The sequence below is a fragment of the Musca autumnalis genome, unplaced genomic scaffold (assembly GCF_047663935.1).
Source record: "Musca autumnalis isolate F117 unplaced genomic scaffold, ASM4766393v1 scaffold_1, whole genome shotgun sequence".
NCBI classification, from domain to species: domain Eukaryota; kingdom Metazoa; phylum Arthropoda; class Insecta; order Diptera; family Muscidae; genus Musca; species Musca autumnalis.
The window spans coordinates 288,581,286-288,597,163 of NW_027411644.1; the positions used below are offsets into that span (position 1 = coordinate 288,581,286).

Below are 15,878 nucleotides of genomic sequence, written 5' to 3' on the forward strand. Positions count from 1 at the left end.
TCAATTTCATAGCGCAAACGTCAAATAAATCCTCTCGAAGTGGGTTAACCCGGCAAAAAACTCTAGTGTAACCGTACTATATGAGGATTTATCTGAAATATAATACCCTGGTTACACTTAACTGGATTAACCTAGTGGGTTTGGATTTCTAATGTCCATAGCGTAAACGTCAAATATATCCTCTCGAAGTGGGTTAAACCGGCAAAAAGCTCTAGTGTAACCGTACTATAATACCCCGGTTACACTTAACCGGATTAACCCAGTGGGTTTGTATTTCAAATGTCAACTCCATACCGCAAATGTCAAACAAATCCTCTCGATGTAACCGTACTATATTTCTGTTCCATTAACATATCTTAACTGTTTAAACGGGTACCCATGCCATGGCTACTAATTAATTTATACAACACTAGATATTCGATCTATAGATCCCATCTGCCACAGTCATTTTCGATCTATAGATCCATCTGACACTAAAAAAAGATGGCCGCACACGAAACAAGTGAAAAATTCATTCAACAATAAAATAATAAACAAATCGAAAATTATTGTGATTTTACAGCGTTAAAAATATAGTTATTTAATAATATAATATATAAGTTATTAGAAGAATATGAAGTTTCCTCTTTTCGCATGAGAAAACACGGTCAAAGTGAGAAAACAAAAAGTGCCAGCAATCGATGTCTGCAAGAGTTTCATTGAAAAGAAAAAACCAGTGAGTGGAAGTGGTGTACTACACTCTGCTCTGATGCTTCTTCTTGTACCTATGTGAAACGAGTTGCGTGTGTGTGTTTATGGAAAACGCAAACGTATTAAGATAACTATTAAATACAACATTTTGTAAAAAATGTTTTTCTAACATAAAAGAAGGTGTGGAAAGCATTTCAATCTTACAATAGCAACAACGAAAACAAGATGTTACAATACAAAAATCCCTCTGCTGGACCAGGTAACTCTGCTGCAGCCCCGCCTACACAGCAGACGCAGGTACAGCAACAACAGCAGACGCAGCAACAACAAACTACTGTTCAAAATGCAACGGGGCAACAACAAATTCAAACACAAATACAATCACAGCCAACACAAGTTAAAGCCACTTTCATGAATCCTGCTGGAGCTCAGGGCCAGGCACAGTTACAGACGGCCGGTGGCACTACTCTGCAGCCTAATCAAATACCTTTATCGCAGATAATAAATATTCAACAGTTACCGCAACAATTTCTACAGGCAGCCCAACAACAGCAACAAGCACCCCACCAACAGACCCAAACATTGCCACAAAATATGTTCCAAATAGTTCAGCCCATGCAAACTGTGAATATCGATGGACAGGAGGCCATATTTATACCGAATTTTAATACTCAATTGGCGGCAGCCCAACCTGTGAATATAAATGGTCAACAAGTCTTTCTGACTCCCAACGGTCAGATAGTAAGAGCTCCGCAGGCTACCCAACAAACTACAGCAGTGCAATTGCAACCGGGAACACAGTTTATACAGGGATTGGGACAAACTATACAACTGCCAGCTGGATTTGGTACTGCTGGTCAATTACAGGAACAGACAATGTTCACAATACCGGGGACAAATATACAAATTCCCATTACAACAGGTCCCACACCACAGCAAATACAACAACAGCAATTGCAACAATTGTTCCAGCAGCAGCAACAACAACAGCAGCAGCAACAATCACAACTGCAAGCTCAAGTTCAGGCTCAAGCGCAGGCCCAGGCCCAACAGCAGGCGCAGCAGCAACAACAAGCTCAGCAACAGGCCCAGCAGCAACAACAACAACAAGTTGCCAATGCAGCAGCAGCACCTAATAGCAATGCAACGACTGGACCAGTTTCAGCAAATTCTGGGCAAGCGTCAAATATTACGCCAGCAGGGGGCACAACTACCACCACAACAACCACTCTGCCCAGTACCATAACAATTCCTGGTACAAATATTCAAATACCCACCTCAGTGGCTGCTGCCAATGGACTGTTGGGTAATTTGCAACAGCTGTTGGCAGCGGGCGGAAATGCTTCCATAAAGCTTGAAAATGGCCAGACCTTACAAAATATTCAAATACGTCAAGCGGGGCCAGCAACAACTGCTACAACGGGAGCAGCATCACAGCTACAGCAAATTGTACAATTCCCTCCCACATTGCAGCAGGCTCCCGCGGCAGCTGTTCCCCAGCCGGCAATACAACAAACCACAGTTGCTGTACAAGTTCCCATACAAACTGCCAATGGACAAACTATCTATCAAACTGTTCATGTTCCCGTCCAACAATTGACCGGTGGTGGAGGTGGCATTTCTGCTGCCAATCTTCTTCCAACCGCTCAGCATATGGCTATGCCACAAATAATACCCCAGTATTCCCAAATCGCCCAGATTGTTACTCCCAGTGGGCAAATTCAACAGGTTCAATTGGCGCCACTGAATGCCCTTACATCCTATCAGCAATTACCCACAAATGCCAACATTATTCACATTCAAAATGCTGCTGCAGCCCAGCAGCAGGCTGCCGCAGTGGTACATCAACAACAACAGCAGCAGCAACAACAGCATCAACAACAAGTTCAAGTCCAACAGCAGCAGCAACAACAAGTTCAACAACAGGCCGCTGCTGCAGCGGTGGCTGCTCAACAACAAGCTGCCCAGGTACAACACCAACAACAGTTGCAACAGCAACAAATTATAAATGCTATTAATGCCGCAAATGAATCTGGAGCTCAAATTCCTACCAATCAACCAATAACTATAACAAATGCCCAAGGCCAACAGGTTACGGTAATACCAGCTCAACAACTGCAACAATTCCAACGTGCCAATATTGCTGCCGCTCAACAGACTGCGGCAACAGCAAATCCTGCACCTCAAGCAACAGCTGCCGCCACCACAACCACAGTTCCACAATCGGCAGCGAATCTCATTCAATTCCAACAAATGCCTGGCCTACAGGCATTACCCATACAAAATATACCCGGCATAGGCCAGGTACAAATTATACAAGCTCAACAATTACCGCCGAATTTGCAGGCCGCCAATATTCAACAAATTCTAGCTGCCACGGCGGCAGCTGCTCCACCTGCATCTGCAGCAACAAACACCACTGCTGGTGGGCAACAAAATATCCAACAATCTTCTCCGCAAACAACAAATGCTAATCCCCACACACAAACATCGACCCAAAATACAACACAAAATGCTCCCAGTACCACAACCTCCACCCAACCATCTCCACAAGCTTCCCAACCAACATCCACCACAAACAATACCACCGTAGGAGGTAATGTTACATCAGCTACTACTTTGCAGCAAATAACAGCGGCAAATTCAACTTCCTCGAATGTTACCACATCGGGACCCCAATCCACAAATCAATCCTCACCGGCCAACAGTAACAACCAACAACAGCAGCAGCAACATCATCAGTTAGCCACGCAACAGAACAACACACCCAGTAGCACAACAGCCATAACAACAGCAACTGCTTTGCAACAGCCCAAACAGGAACCACCATCTCCTACACAAATTGGTCAGACGTTGATAACCAATATTAAACAAGAACCACCAGATAATGGTCCCCTAACAGCTGGTACAACCTCCATAAGTGTTCCTGCCTCACCAGTGGCTGCTAATGCTGTTACAAGTACACAAATTAAATGGTTAATGCCACAGGCCACAACTGTTACCCAGGTGAGTTTTGAGTGTGGTGCTCTTGATGACACTAATCATAAGACAACTTTTAACCCACATAACATTTTTAAATGTATACACATAAATATTGACGGAAGTCGTTTCGCACTAAAATTTGTTATATGTCTTTGGAAATTTGTAAATCACTTAATTTTGGATTATATGAAATCCTATCCTGGCGAATCGACTCCCGTTCGCTTATCAACCAGATTTCATTACAACATACCTATTAATCGGTCTAATTTATATGTGAATGTGGTGATTGGCTTTTATCATGTCTAGAAATCTAACCAAAGGTCCTCAAGCTTGTAATAATAAATCCAATCATATGTTTCCGCACCGTCCTCCTCATTGTGGATGTCTAAGTGTGTCGGTTGTCCCTATAAATCGTGTAATCACTTAAGTTGTTGCAATTTTTGTTAGATAAACGATGACCTAGAAATATAAGAGTTCCATTTGATAAATATCCGTTCAAAATTAAGTATCTTTGGAACAGATGAAGATTCATTGTTTTAGGAATTTCTGACTAGGTAAGGGAAACATTTTTATATCCTCCACAATAGTGTGGAAGGTATATTAAAATTGTTTTTCCGTTTGTAACGCATTAAAATAATAATTATCGACCTTATAAAGTATATATATTCTTGATAAGTAGACAGCGGAATCCTATGCAAATGCATATATGGTTAGGATGGTCGTAGAGAAAATCCCATAGGTCCACGTCTTCATATAGCCCACATAGAACGGTACCTACCGATATTCGGTATTTTGAAAGTTGGACACTCAATATCCCACCGAAATGACTGAAAATTGGTATTTAGTCTTCGTTGGGGGTATAAAACACACCACCTGAAATTTGTCGGCATAGGTCCACGTCTTCATATAGCCCCCATAGAACGGTACCTCCGGATTTGTGGTATTTTTAAGGTTGTGGCCTCAATATCCCTCCGATATGGCTTAAATTTGGAATTAAGTCTTCCTTGGGGGTATAAAACTTTCCACCTGAAATGTCTCGATATAGGTCCACGTCTTCATATAGCCCCCATAGAATGGTACCTCTCGATTTTCGGTATTTTGAATGTTGTGGCCTCAATATCCCACCGAAATGACTAAAATTTGGCATTTTGTCTTCGCTGTGGGTATAAAACTGTGGGTATAAAGCCTGAAATTTGTCGGTATAGGTCCACGTCTTCATATAGCCCCATAGAACGGTACCTCCGGTTTTGTGGTATTTTGAAGGTTGTGCCTCAATATCCCTCCGAAATGCCTGAAATTTGGTATTAAGTCTTCGTTGGGGGTATAAAACTTTCTACCTGAAATTTATCGGTATATGTCCACGTCTTCATATAGCCCTCATAGAATTGTACCTCCCGTTTTTCGGTATTTTAAAGGCTGTGGCCTCAATATCCCACCGAAATGACTGAAATTTGGATTTTTGTCTTCGATGTGGGTATAAAACTTTCCACCTGAAATTTGTCGGTATAGGTCCACGTCTTCATATAGCCCCCATAGAACGGTACCTCCGGATTTCTGGTATTTTGAAGGTTGTGCCCTCAATATCCCTCCGAAATGGCTGAAATTTGGTATTAAGTCTTCGTTGGGTGTATAAAACTTTCTACCTGAAATTTATCGGTATAGGTCCACGTCTTCATATAGCCCCCATAGAATTGTACCTCCAGATTTTCGATATTTTGAAGGTTGTGGTTATACATTTCTCTATTTTATTGGCGTGTCTGAAGAGAATTTTAAACAGAAAAATTGTACACACAAACATTTTTGTACCTATTATTGAAATATTTGTTGCATAATTTTGCATATGTCATATGTTTCGATTGCAATGTAATCAGAAGCCAAAAATATACCCAGCCTCAAAATTTTACATGAATCGGACCAAAAATAGGGGTTGCATAAAATTCCGCTGTCTATTGATAAGGATAAAATTCTGAGTCGATATAGTCATGTCCGTCTGTACGTCTGTTGTAATCACTCTAGCGTCCGTAATAATTGAACTAGAACACTATATTTTGCACCCGAGTTTATTTTTTCTATGGGCAGGTCAAGTTCGAATATGGGCTATATCGGCTCACTTTTTGGTATAGCCCTCATATAACGGTACCTCCCGATTTTAGCTACATCTTTGGAACGAACTACCTGTAATTTTACATTTGTTGTTGTTGTTGTTGGAAGTGGTTGCAAATCATCTCTACCAAAAATCGTCAACATAGGTCCATGTTTTGGTATAGAATCCATATAACGATACCTCCCGATTTTTGTTTCGAAGATTTTAGCTAAAATTTTTAACCGAACTAGCCGCAATTTGTCATTTGAGGTTCCTTGCGGTCACAACACCTCTCCACTGAAATTTGCGAATGTAGATCCATGTTTTGGTAACTCCCGATTTTAGGTATTTTGAGAATTTGACGTACTTTTCGACTGAACTACCTCTTATTTATGTGACATTTGGGTGCCCAGTGATCACAAAACTTCTCCAACTAAAATTGTCAACATATGTCGGTCCACTACCCCCTGAATTTATGTATTTTGACCGAATATTCTGTAATTTAACATTTTATGTTCCCAGTGGTCACAAAACTTCTCCACCAAAAATGTTTAACATAGGTCCATGTATTGGTATATCCCTCATATGGCGGTAGATCCCGATTTTAGGTATTTTGGGGAGTTAAGCTACATTTGTTCACCTAACTATCTGCAATTTGACATTTGAGGATGCCAATGTTCACAAAAAATCTCCTCGAAAAAAGCTCATAATCAGTCCACACTTTGATATAGCCCCCATTTAAAGGAGTCGCCCGATTGAAGAGATTTTTTGATACATTTTCTGACGATATTTAGGCATTTGGGTATGCGTGGTCATAAAATATGTCCACATAAAAATTGTGGACAGGAAAGAAACGTAATATTGGAGTAGTCCTCAATCTGTCACATACCTACATACACCTTGCTATATATAAATCGGAGTAGTTCATTACTGTTTTAAATAAACTGGGTATTAATCGTATATACATATTACTTTTAATCTTTAAGACATATGCATTGTTATTACGATATTGTAGTTCAAAATGCAATTGAACTTTAATCGGCCCATATGCTTATATTGCACAAAATGAAATAAATAAAAATACCTTCAAGCCCCATGAAATAGTCGCTTTTTGGTCGGAGCTTAAAACTTTCGCTTACAGACAGTTCCAAACCGGTTAAGAGTACCAAAGTCTCATCGGTTTTTCGAAAACTTAGATAAAATATACAAAGAGACCAACATGTGGCAAAAGTATCGGGAGGTCGCCTTTAAATCAGTGCCGTTCGTTGGTATTGTTTAGGTTACGAAATTTTTCTGCAATTCACACACATACGACCCGAATGCAAAGAAAGAGCGTGCATGAGAGAGCAAATGTTTTGATTTGTTTTTGTTTTGTAGCTCGCGTGCATACAAACTTACTAACACACTGTCATAAATTGCCAATGTTTTATCACATTCAGCTTTTTGTCTTCCCTCTTCTTGGTCGACACTATCTTACATCCGTCTTATGTTTATGCAAGAGGGATGTTCTTCTTTCCAGATTTCTCCAAAAATTTCAGATATTTTCTTCCAAATTTTGAATATCGATGTTTTCGATTTCATCGGTCACTCATAGCACCCTCAGTCGTATGGCTAATGAGAATATTGAATTTTTGAGCCAGAACTACTATGGGGGGTTACTCACTATTGCGATGCGTAAGGAAAATGAAATAATTGGTACTCTCTAATCTGTCAGCACTGCACTCTGTAATACATCTGTGTGAAGGCTATCCAAACCTGGTTGATAGGCTTTCTGATCTAGGGTTTCACTCTTATATCGTTTGACCTCTCTCTCTCTCTAGATCATGAATATCCCTTCTGACATGCCTGGATGAGGGAGTCCTATCCACCATATGGTTTTTATTGTAAGAGTGATATGTTTGTGAGTTCTTTTTTCTGCTTAATCCGGCTATCTGGGTCCATATTCAGTTTTTAAAGCTACTGGAGTTAGTTGAGTAGGTTTGGCAGGGCTGTTGAAAAGATGCAGTGAGTAGTGCGGGCCTGTGCCGCATGATGAGCAGATGTTTTTAACAGTGTCATCGATCGTTGCCTATAGGAATTTTGTCGGTTGCACCACCCCGAGCCAAAACTACCCTGGTTTGTAGCGGCAGCTGAAGCTCCTCAACAGATAGATGGGGGATATTCTTCGAGGAAGAACATGATGATCTCTCCTGACATGCCTGGGTGGGAGTGTCCTATCTATCATATGGTGATTAGGATGGCTTTCACAGTAACAATTAAACCAAATAAACAATTAAATCATGCCATTGTATTGCTGTACCGGAAGAATCTTTATCTCCTCATATAGATTGCCCACTGGAGTCATGAGGAGGCACCCTATTGCTGTTCTTAGGGCGGCGTTCTGACAAGCTTGAATATTCTTCCATCACGTTTCTCTTTTATTCCCGGACCAAACTGGCGCTGCATAGCTTACCACAGACCGACATATCGCGTTATATGCGGTCAAAACGGGTTCTTTATCTGCTCGCCAAGCGCTGTCGGCTAGGGACTAAAGGACCTTGTTTCTATATCTCAGCTTATCGCAGATAGCTGTGGCATGCGCAGACGACGTGAACGTGTTGTCGAATGTGACACCTAGAACCCGTTAGTAGTTGGTGGTCGGAATTTTGCTACCATCGACAATGACATTCATTCCACATAGAGTGGCCGTAAATTTAGTGATGGATATTTTCATATTTCTCCTGTGGAAAAAGGTGATAAGATCGATCAAATATGAGTTCAACCTTTTACAAATGACGTTAGGGAGGGTACCTGACGATCTCAATGCCTTTTGGAGGTGGTGGAATACAAGAAATGTAGAGGTTAAATAGTTTCGGAGATATCACCCCACCTTGGAGAACTCCTATTTCACTCCAAAGGGCTTCCATTGATTGTTCCTTAATTCCACATACGACTGGCGTCCACACATTTATATTCGTTATATTCCTGACGCTGTTAGTAAAGCCTCAAGAATCTTTGCTACGGCAGACAAAATCGAAATCTGTACGATTCACCTTTGCTGGTGGCAACCATGACTCTTCTCCCATTTTCCAGTATATGGGCACGATGTGGGTGGATATCAACTGTTTCAGCATTACAAGCCCCAAGAGTCTTTGCTACGGGCTATAAAGGCGAAATCGGTTTGTACGATTTCAGGCTTTGGCGCGAAAATTTGAAAACTTCCGGCTCATCCATCTGTTGCCGTATTAAAGTCCTAAATTGTCCATTAAATTAACTTGCGCACCTCTTCGGATCAGTCAGCATAACGTCGCCAAACGTGACTGAGGTCCTATCTTTCTTTTTTCCAATGTTCGAGGGTAACGGTTAGCATACAATTCACTAATTCCGGCTCAAATGTTGCAACTCTTCAAATTATCTATCCACTTGTTCCGCTTGAGCTGACCGACCAACCTATTAACTTCGAGTGCCAGCTCCCTAACCTTGGTGTTACCACGGTGGTCTAGACGAAGCTCACCACGCTCAAGGGTTGGGCAGATCTCTGAAATTAGGCACATTAGCTTTCCCATGATTGACGAATGTGCCGCGTTTAGAGGCAATGAAGTCGGGTGGTATGCTGTGGCACTCTCCGCTAATACTTCTAGGGGCCAGATCAGTCTGTTATGACCTTCCAAAATCGGGCCTATATCCTATAGTACAGATATCAATTGACGGGATGTATACGTTAAACAACTCTACTTCAGCAGTTCCACACCGGACTGCCACCCTCATACATTCCATATTTTGGTCCATTAGAGCCAGGCTCAAGCGATGTAGGTCTGTATTGAACAGACTGGTGCAACAGGAAATCTTCTGGTGCTATCCTTCCTCAGTACGTTGTATCCACGCGATCATGATATTCTTCCGAGGGCAATGCAAATGGTGTTTTTGTTATATACTCGTATGTAGGATGAAGAGTTCTGTTTGTCAGATAAGGGTGTAATTTATTGGGGAAATATTTAAAATAACGGATAGTTTATATTGTCACCAAAGAAAAGGCTGTTATAGGAGAAGGTCTTTTTTTTCGCTTCCACGGTATCGGATTTTTTCATGCGAATTTAAGCCCATTTCTCTTGGTAGTGATTTTACCTTCACTTTTAGCCTCGGGCAAAACCAACTGATTTTGTTTTGCCTGTTCCAATCCGAAAGCAGAATTCTGAAGAAAATAGAAGGCCATTATCGGACCACACTCAAGATTAATCCCTTCAGTTTGAACATATTCCTTTGTCTATAGGAAATTTGATATTTGAACATTAGACTGGTTTTAATTCAAAGGGAAAAATCAAAGTGGGATTTTTTATGCGGCTCCTCCGTAAAATGTTTAGTTTTGTTAGATTTTAAGATTTTCAAAGTTTGAGCACAATCGGAATATGTTAATACGTGCCACTAGGGCCTCAAAATTTCCAAAGGTGAATTTTCACCAACTTGCTCCAAAGGTCACATTTATTGTCCAATCGAAGAGAAAATGTTACCAGTTCATTTCTGTGGCTAAACAAGTACTCCTACAAAAAATTAGACCTCAACAATAACTAATTTACCCAATATTGTTGTTAACCCAGCAAACCCATTAAAAGAAAGCATGCCATGAACATTTCATTCACTCATTCAAAATAATGATCCGCCTAACATCCTATTAACCAAAAATGCTCATCATAGTTGTTGTCTGTCCCTTGCTTTGTAAAACTCACACAAAAAATTCATTTTACAAAAAAAATTATTAACAATAGTCATAATAAAATCTGGTGATGGTGGCTTCTATTTAAACAAATATAAGCAAACAAACTACAACAACAACAAAAATTCCTTAAAGACGAACAAATTTTAATGAATGATCTTTCCCCTTGACACACTGTTAAACTAACAGTCTACGCATCCTTACAGGTACAGCAGCAACAGGCGCAATTACAGCAAATCCAACAGCAACTCCAACAAGCTCAACAACAACAGCAGCAACATTTGCAGCAGCAGCAGCAACAACATCAATTCCAACAGCAGCAGCAACAGTCCCAACAGCATGCCCAACAACATATCGTCACAGCAATCGATAATATGGGAATACCAGTAACTTTGCCGGCATCATTACAAATTACACCGATACCGGCTAATTTACAAGGAACTCCACAGCACCAGCAACAACAAACACATTTTACAATACCGATTGGTAGGACAACACTTATAAAACCCCACACAACCGCCAACACAAACACATTAAATGCCTCCGCAACAACACCTCAAACTTCAACAGCCACGGTGACCAGTAGTTTGGGGGGTACACAAATAACCATAGCCGCCACAACAACTACAGCAAACAATAACAACAATACCCAACATCAACAACAACAGAATAATAATCCAACTGCAAATGCCACAAATCAGCAAAACTCAACAACAACATCTGTAACCATACCGGCCACAACTGCAGCAACAGCTCCACCTCCCACACAAACCTCTGTTAATGTAAACATTAATCTCAATGATCCTGGGAATTTGGGTATAAAACCCCGACTGAAACGTGTTGCCTGCACCTGTCCAAATTGTGTCGATGGTGAAAATAAATCTGATCGTAAAAAACAACACATCTGTCACATACCCGGTTGCAATAAAGTCTATGGCAAGACCTCACACTTGCGGGCCCATTTACGCTGGCACACCGGAGAACGGCCATTTGTGTGCTCGTGGCTTTTCTGTGGCAAACGTTTTACACGATCCGATGAATTGCAACGACATCGGCGTACCCATACCGGAGAAAAACGATTTCAATGTCCCGAATGCTATAAGAAATTCATGCGTTCCGATCATTTATCCAAACACATTAAAACCCATTTGAAATCCCGAGCAGCCCTGGAGCGTATTGAATTATATAACTATAAACAGGATGGTATAAAACAAGAACCAGGTGCTGATGATATGCAAGATATGGATAATGTAGCCATGGACATAGGGCAAAGAGGAGGAGGCGGACAACAACATCATTTAGATGGTAATACAGTTGCTGGTTCAACTGGTGCTGGTGGTATGGTCGGTAACACTTCTATGTCTTCGCTGGATGGTAGTCTAAATAACTCTTCCACCGGTGGTGGTGGTGGTCTTATCATGCATGAGGCTGATATTTCAAATCAAACCGATAGTTATGGTGAAGAAGATGACATTGACGATGAGGAAGAATTTATGGACGACGATGAGGATAGCGGTGATGATGAAGAAAAAATGACCATTTCTATTAATGAATTTCCGGAAAACTCCAACTAGCAGGACATAGATATGTTAATAGAACAATATATGTTTGATGATTTCTGATGAAAGTGAGCGCAAGGTGAATATAGAAAGAGACAGAAACTTATCGTGGTTGGGAAGAAATCTGAAGGAAATGATGGGGGGTTTTGGTGTTTCAAGTCAGGGGATGCCTTGTGTGAGGGTAGTTGATAAATTATCCACGTGTGATGGTTTTTTTTCAAGTTGGTGAATCACGTTGGTGGATAAATTATCCACGTTGGTGGATAAATAATCCGCGTTGGTGGATAAATTATCCACGTTGGTGGATAAATTATTCGCGTTGGTGTATAATTATCCACATTGGTGTTTTATTTATCCACGTTGGTGGATAAATTATTCGCGTTGGTGTATAATTATCCACGTTGGTGTTTTATTTATCCACGTTGGTGGATAAATTATCCACGTTGGTGGATAAATAATCCGCGTTGGTGGATAAATTATCGTGATAAATTATCCACGTTGGTGGATAAATTATTCGCGTTGGTGGATAAATTATTCGCGTTGGTGTATAATTATCCACGTCGGTGTTTTATTTATCCACGTTGGTGGATAAATTATCCACGTTGGTGGATAAATAATCTGCGTTGGTGATAAATTATTCGCGTTGTTGTATAATTATCCATGTTGGTGTTTTATTTATCCACGTTGGTGGATAAATAATCCGCGTTGGTGGATAAATTATCCACGTTGGTGGATAAATAATCCACGTTGGTGGATAAATAATCCACGTTGGTGGATAAATTATCCACGTTGGTGGATAAATTATCGTGATAAATTATCCACATTGGTGAATAAATTATCCACGTTGGTGGATAAATTATCGTGATAAATTATCCACGTTGGTGGATAAATTATCCGCGTTGGTGATAAATTATTCGCGTTGGTGTATAATTATCCACGTTGGTGTTTTATTTATCCACGTTGGTGGATAAATAATCCGCGTTGGTGGATAAATTATCGTGATAAATTATCCACATTGGTGGATGAATTATCCACGTTGGTGGATAAATTATTCGCGTTGGTGTATAATTATCCACGTCGGTGTTTTATTTATCCACGTTGGTGGATAAATTATCCACGTTGGTGGATAAATTATCCACGTTGGTGGATAAATTATCCACGTTGGTGGATAAATTATTCGCGTTGGTGTATAATTATCCACGTTGGTGTTTTATTTATCCACGTTGGTGTTTTATTTATCCACGTTGGTGGATAAATTATCCACGTTGGTGGATAAATAATCCGCGTTGGTGGATAAATTATCCACGTTGGTGGATAAATAATCCACGTTGGTGGATAAATTATCCACGCTGGTGGATAAATAATCCACGTTGGTGGATAAATTATTCTCTTTGGTGTATAATTATCCAGGTTGGTAGATAAATGATCTATATTTTGTTTATATTTTCCACGTTGGAGGATAATTTATCCACGTTCTGAAATCAAGGCGCACAATGGTTCAGAAATCGATTTTATTTAAAAACGATTCTGAACAACCTTGAGGAGTTAGTTGGGTTAAACTTTCCTACGAAACAATCCACATTTCCTTATCTTTTCAACCATGCAAAACTCTGTGTCGTATTGCTTTCCACACTCTGTGTGGAGTCCGCAATAAGAAAGTAGGTCCATATCGTCTCTGATATGAGAAGCTGCCTCCTTATTGCCCTTGTAATAATTATGGAAACAGGTTTTTATTTACTTTGTAAGAAGTCATTTTAATTTTTTTTATTTAGTCGGAAAAATGTCTATTTGTTTCATGCTCTTTTGGCAAATATAGCTTCGGTATTAGGTTTCACAAATCTTGTACGGCTTTTAATTTTGACTTTGTGTTGTGTAGTTTCTAAACGAAACGGTGACTGTGATGTTTGTAAATCTTTGTACAGTAAATGTGTAAATAGTCCTCCTTTCATTGGATAATCATCAATTGATGTCCTTCCTCTGTTTGTAAAATATATGCAAATAATTATCGAAATTTAATGTTAGTATAAAGAGAAATCTATGAAAAGATTTCGTTCGAATAGATAAAACTAAAAAAAATAAAAAAAAAAACAGAAAAAAATAACTGGCATCGTTTTTAACACAAAACAACTTTTTGAAACAATTAAAATAGTATTTGTAATAAATAATGTAGGTCATAATCAAAAAAATTATTAAAATTAAAAAAAGTATCTACAACAAACTAAAAATAAAACGTACTTTTAAAGTACATTGCCCACTTAAGTCCTTAATGTATTCAGTTATTTTCTTATATATGTAAAGTATATAATATAATGTAAATAATACTCGTATTAATTCATGTTAAATGTAAATAAAATTATGTTTTTTTTATTGTCCATTATATTTTAATTATATACAAGCGAAAACAAATAAATTAATTAGCAACTAAAATAGTCCTAACCGAAATGTTTTATATTTATTTAACTAAGATAAATTTTATACATAAAAATAGTTATAGTAAAATATCACACATATTTTTTTGTTTTATTGATTTTATATACATGCGAATAACATAAGTATGTGCTTATAATGTGTACTTACCTTCATGTTTTTTGTAGATTATATTCCATAGATGATTATTATTTTTTTTTTATTTTCTATCATCAAACGAATTACAAATTCGACCAGCAAAAAATCAAGAATTTATATAAAATAATAAAAAGAGAAAAAACACAAAATATACATTTACATTTTTTGTGTTTAGCTATAATTATATAGAATATATATGAAATTCAGTTTTTAAGAAGAAAATGTAATAAATGGCGATAAATATTTGATGCACATAACGCCCGCCAACGCGCTATCACAATGCAAAAAACTTGAAGACGAAGAATATATCACATTTCTTGGAAAGATAACTATTTAAAAATAATTCAAATAAAAATATATATACATTACATATAAAGAAATTTTAAAATAAATTTGTGTACCTTTTTGGATTGTATTTGAAGGTGGTAAACATTTGTTATATGCTAAGAATTTAATTTTACGACTACTCCCAAAACGGTTCGGTGCACATGCAGGGATTAGGGGTAACGTAATGGTTAAATCTTTGCACAAAATATGGCAAACTACAGTAAGCCTAGGCAAAGCTGAGCTCCAAAAGCGTAGTCCAAACATGTCCATATTAGGGAAAAACACAAAAATCCTATAGTATAACCCAGATGAGAACAAAACAAAGAACCTACTATTACTGAGTAAGGTATATTATTAGTAGATTAAGAAGCATCCTTACAGAACACCTTGGGCTGCAATCGCATCTGCACAATATAAGTTGTACAATATAAGGGTGCATCTCAGATGTTGCTCTGGACTCGCCGATGCGAGAGACTACGACAGGAGGGACTATGTGTGAACACAGCCCCTCGACTCCACCGCACTCCCCCAACAGCAGCCGCACACACAGCACAGCGGCCCTCATCGCAGTTGGTTCTTTGTACCGGGGTCGACGCAGGTTCACACCTGCCCAAGGACTGCAAACTCCCCACGCAGGGGACTCACGTATGTATACTTCTTCTTTTTCTACCCCTTCCATCCCTTCAACCCTATCCTATCATCATTTTTCTTTCAGCTGAACAGGCTTTTCCGGCGAGTCTGTTCAGTCTCCTCCTCCTTCTAGCCGGAGACATTGAACAAAATCCAGGTCCGGAGATTTACATGTGTCCAGTATGTTGCACCAAGATCACCCGCAAAGGAGGATCGTTCCAATACGGAGAGTGCCAAAACTGGGTACATCTACGTTGCTCAGGAAGGTTAGTCACTACACTGATGCTTTCCGTTGCTCTACCTGCATGCAATCAGGTTCAATGACAAATCACACTGCATCCAACATCGCATC

At 39.3% G+C, this 15,878-nt stretch overlaps 1 protein-coding gene across 1 annotated transcript; it reads left to right on the forward strand.

Annotated features, from left to right (window-relative positions):
* The first annotated feature begins 463 nt into the window (after positions 1 to 463).
* Spps (Sp1-like factor for pairing sensitive-silencing) lies at positions 464 to 14,190 on the forward strand. The gene is made up of 2 exons (XM_073961545.1): positions 464 to 3,696; positions 10,652 to 14,190. Exons 1-2 carry the CDS (start codon positions 916 to 918, stop codon positions 12,017 to 12,019), a joined length of 4,149 nt encoding a protein of 1,382 aa, XP_073817646.1. The 5' UTR covers positions 464 to 915; the 3' UTR covers positions 12,020 to 14,190.
* Positions 14,191 to 15,878: the final 1,688 nt, after the last annotated feature.

Bases quoted from the DNA above. Each gene is read 5' to 3' on its own strand.
- Spps (XM_073961545.1), top strand. From the start codon at position 916: ATGTTACAATACAAAAATCCCTCTGCTGGACCAGGTAACTCTGCTGCA. The intron at 3,697-10,651 runs GTGAGTTTTGAG...GCATCCTTACAG, and splicing joins AGGCCACAACTGTTACCCAG to GTACAGCAGCAACAGGCGCA.